This window comes from Plasmopara halstedii (genome assembly GCF_900000015.1).
Source record: "Plasmopara halstedii genome assembly, contig: Scaffold_2547, whole genome shotgun sequence".
NCBI lineage: Eukaryota > Oomycota > Peronosporomycetes > Peronosporales > Peronosporaceae > Plasmopara > Plasmopara halstedii.
This window is the reverse complement of record NW_020189454.1, coordinates 125757-127238: the sequence shown is the minus strand read 5'-3', so window position 1 is coordinate 127238 and position 1482 is coordinate 125757. Positions and strand designations below refer to the sequence as shown.

Sequence of the window (1482 nt, the reverse complement as noted above, 5' to 3'; positions counted from 1 at the left end):
CCATTTACTCGTCGTCCAATGCAGCAGCAGTAGCAGCGTTTGGGGTCGCGCCTATTAGATCGTCGTCGGGGTCGACCGCATCAGCAGGCACAACGGCCGTCAGAGCTAACGTAGACGGAAAAGGCGACGGGAGAAGAGGAGGGGACGGCAGCATGGTCAAATGAGTGGCTGGCAAAGAGCCAGTTGGAGGTCCGAAGCCGGCGTTGGGATCCGAGCACGATGGGCCGACCGTGGTACCAGACTGGATACTGGGTGCGGACCCATGAGTCACGCCAATCACAGCGCGAGGGGGCTGGATGGGGAGGCAGAAGCGGAAGCAGCTAGATATTTCATCTTCAGAAAAAGGGAGTAACGACTGGAGCGGAGGGCAGGGGTTTGGGAAGTACTTCTGGTGATTTGACTTGCGTAGTAGCCGGCGAATTGAGAAGTGCGCGGGTAGCTCAGTTGAAAGTTGCTATGTATTATCTGATTACACGGCTATACCTACTCGGCCTGACAAAGAAATTACATTGCTTCATTCCGCTGGGGTATTTTTTATTCTTGATTACTTAATTCTTGATTTTTCTTGTACGAGTCGCCATCCCGAAGTCCTTATTGGCTGTTGTCGGTAATATTTAGCATGCAATCGACATTTCTTGCATGTCTGGAACGATTACGATTTTGTCCGCTGAGGGGCTCGAACCCGCGCCACACATACACATAATGACTATAAAGCTGTGTGGGTCAAAACAGTGATTATGGAGGAGGCGACAGTGTGGTCGTAGGTTCGATTCCCACTATAAGCCTTCCATCAATCAGCAATTGTAGCTCAAAAGTGTATCGGTACATCAGGGGCTGATTGCGAAAAGTGACCAACAGATCAGCTGTTTTCGGATTATTCTGACACCACTGTCACACCACACGCTTCTTATGGATCAGAAACAAACCACTGTGCGTATCCATAAACGAACTCACGTTGTGTGCACACTTCAATCGTTCGAGTACGGCTTGCAGGAAGACGGTGTCCTCTTTGTCCACATACACCCGCCGCATGCAGTAGCACACATGCGCACTGAACGTTGTCAGAATGACAGCGAATGCAGAAACGAGCTGGTGTGGGGAGACATCCTTCAAAGTGGCATCGGTTGCGATCCGACCAAATGAAATGCAGTGTCACTGCGCACACGACCCCCCCACATGTCATACACAACACACGTTTGCACTGACCATTCCGGATGAACAGGAGGCAAGTGGGCGGTGGCGATACAGTTCCACGTTGCACCTAACTCAAAGAAACACATCCACGCAGGTTGCAGCGTCGACCACAACTGACGGGCAAGTGTACAGTCGAAAAACAGATGCTGGACCGTTTCCACAGCGTTGCAACCACTGCGCACGCAGCACATGATACCAGGGTTCGTGGGTTGTAGGAACCAAAATCGAGATCGGACTGGAAGTAGCTTGGATGCAACACGGAACTGAACGTCGTCAAAAATTGGCAAC

At 51.2% G+C, this 1482-nt stretch overlaps 1 protein-coding gene across 1 annotated transcript; it reads right to left on the bottom strand.

Annotated features, from left to right (window-relative positions):
* Positions 1–735: 735 nt before the first annotated feature.
* Positions 736–1019, bottom strand: PHALS_04253 (uncharacterized protein; the record flags this gene model as incomplete). The annotated part of the gene is made up of 3 exons (XM_024718332.1): positions 736–834; positions 898–928; positions 1000–1019. 3 exons carry the CDS (start codon positions 1017–1019, stop codon positions 736–738), a joined length of 150 nt encoding a protein of 49 aa, XP_024583742.1.
* Between the last annotated feature and the right edge of the window lie 463 nt (positions 1020–1482).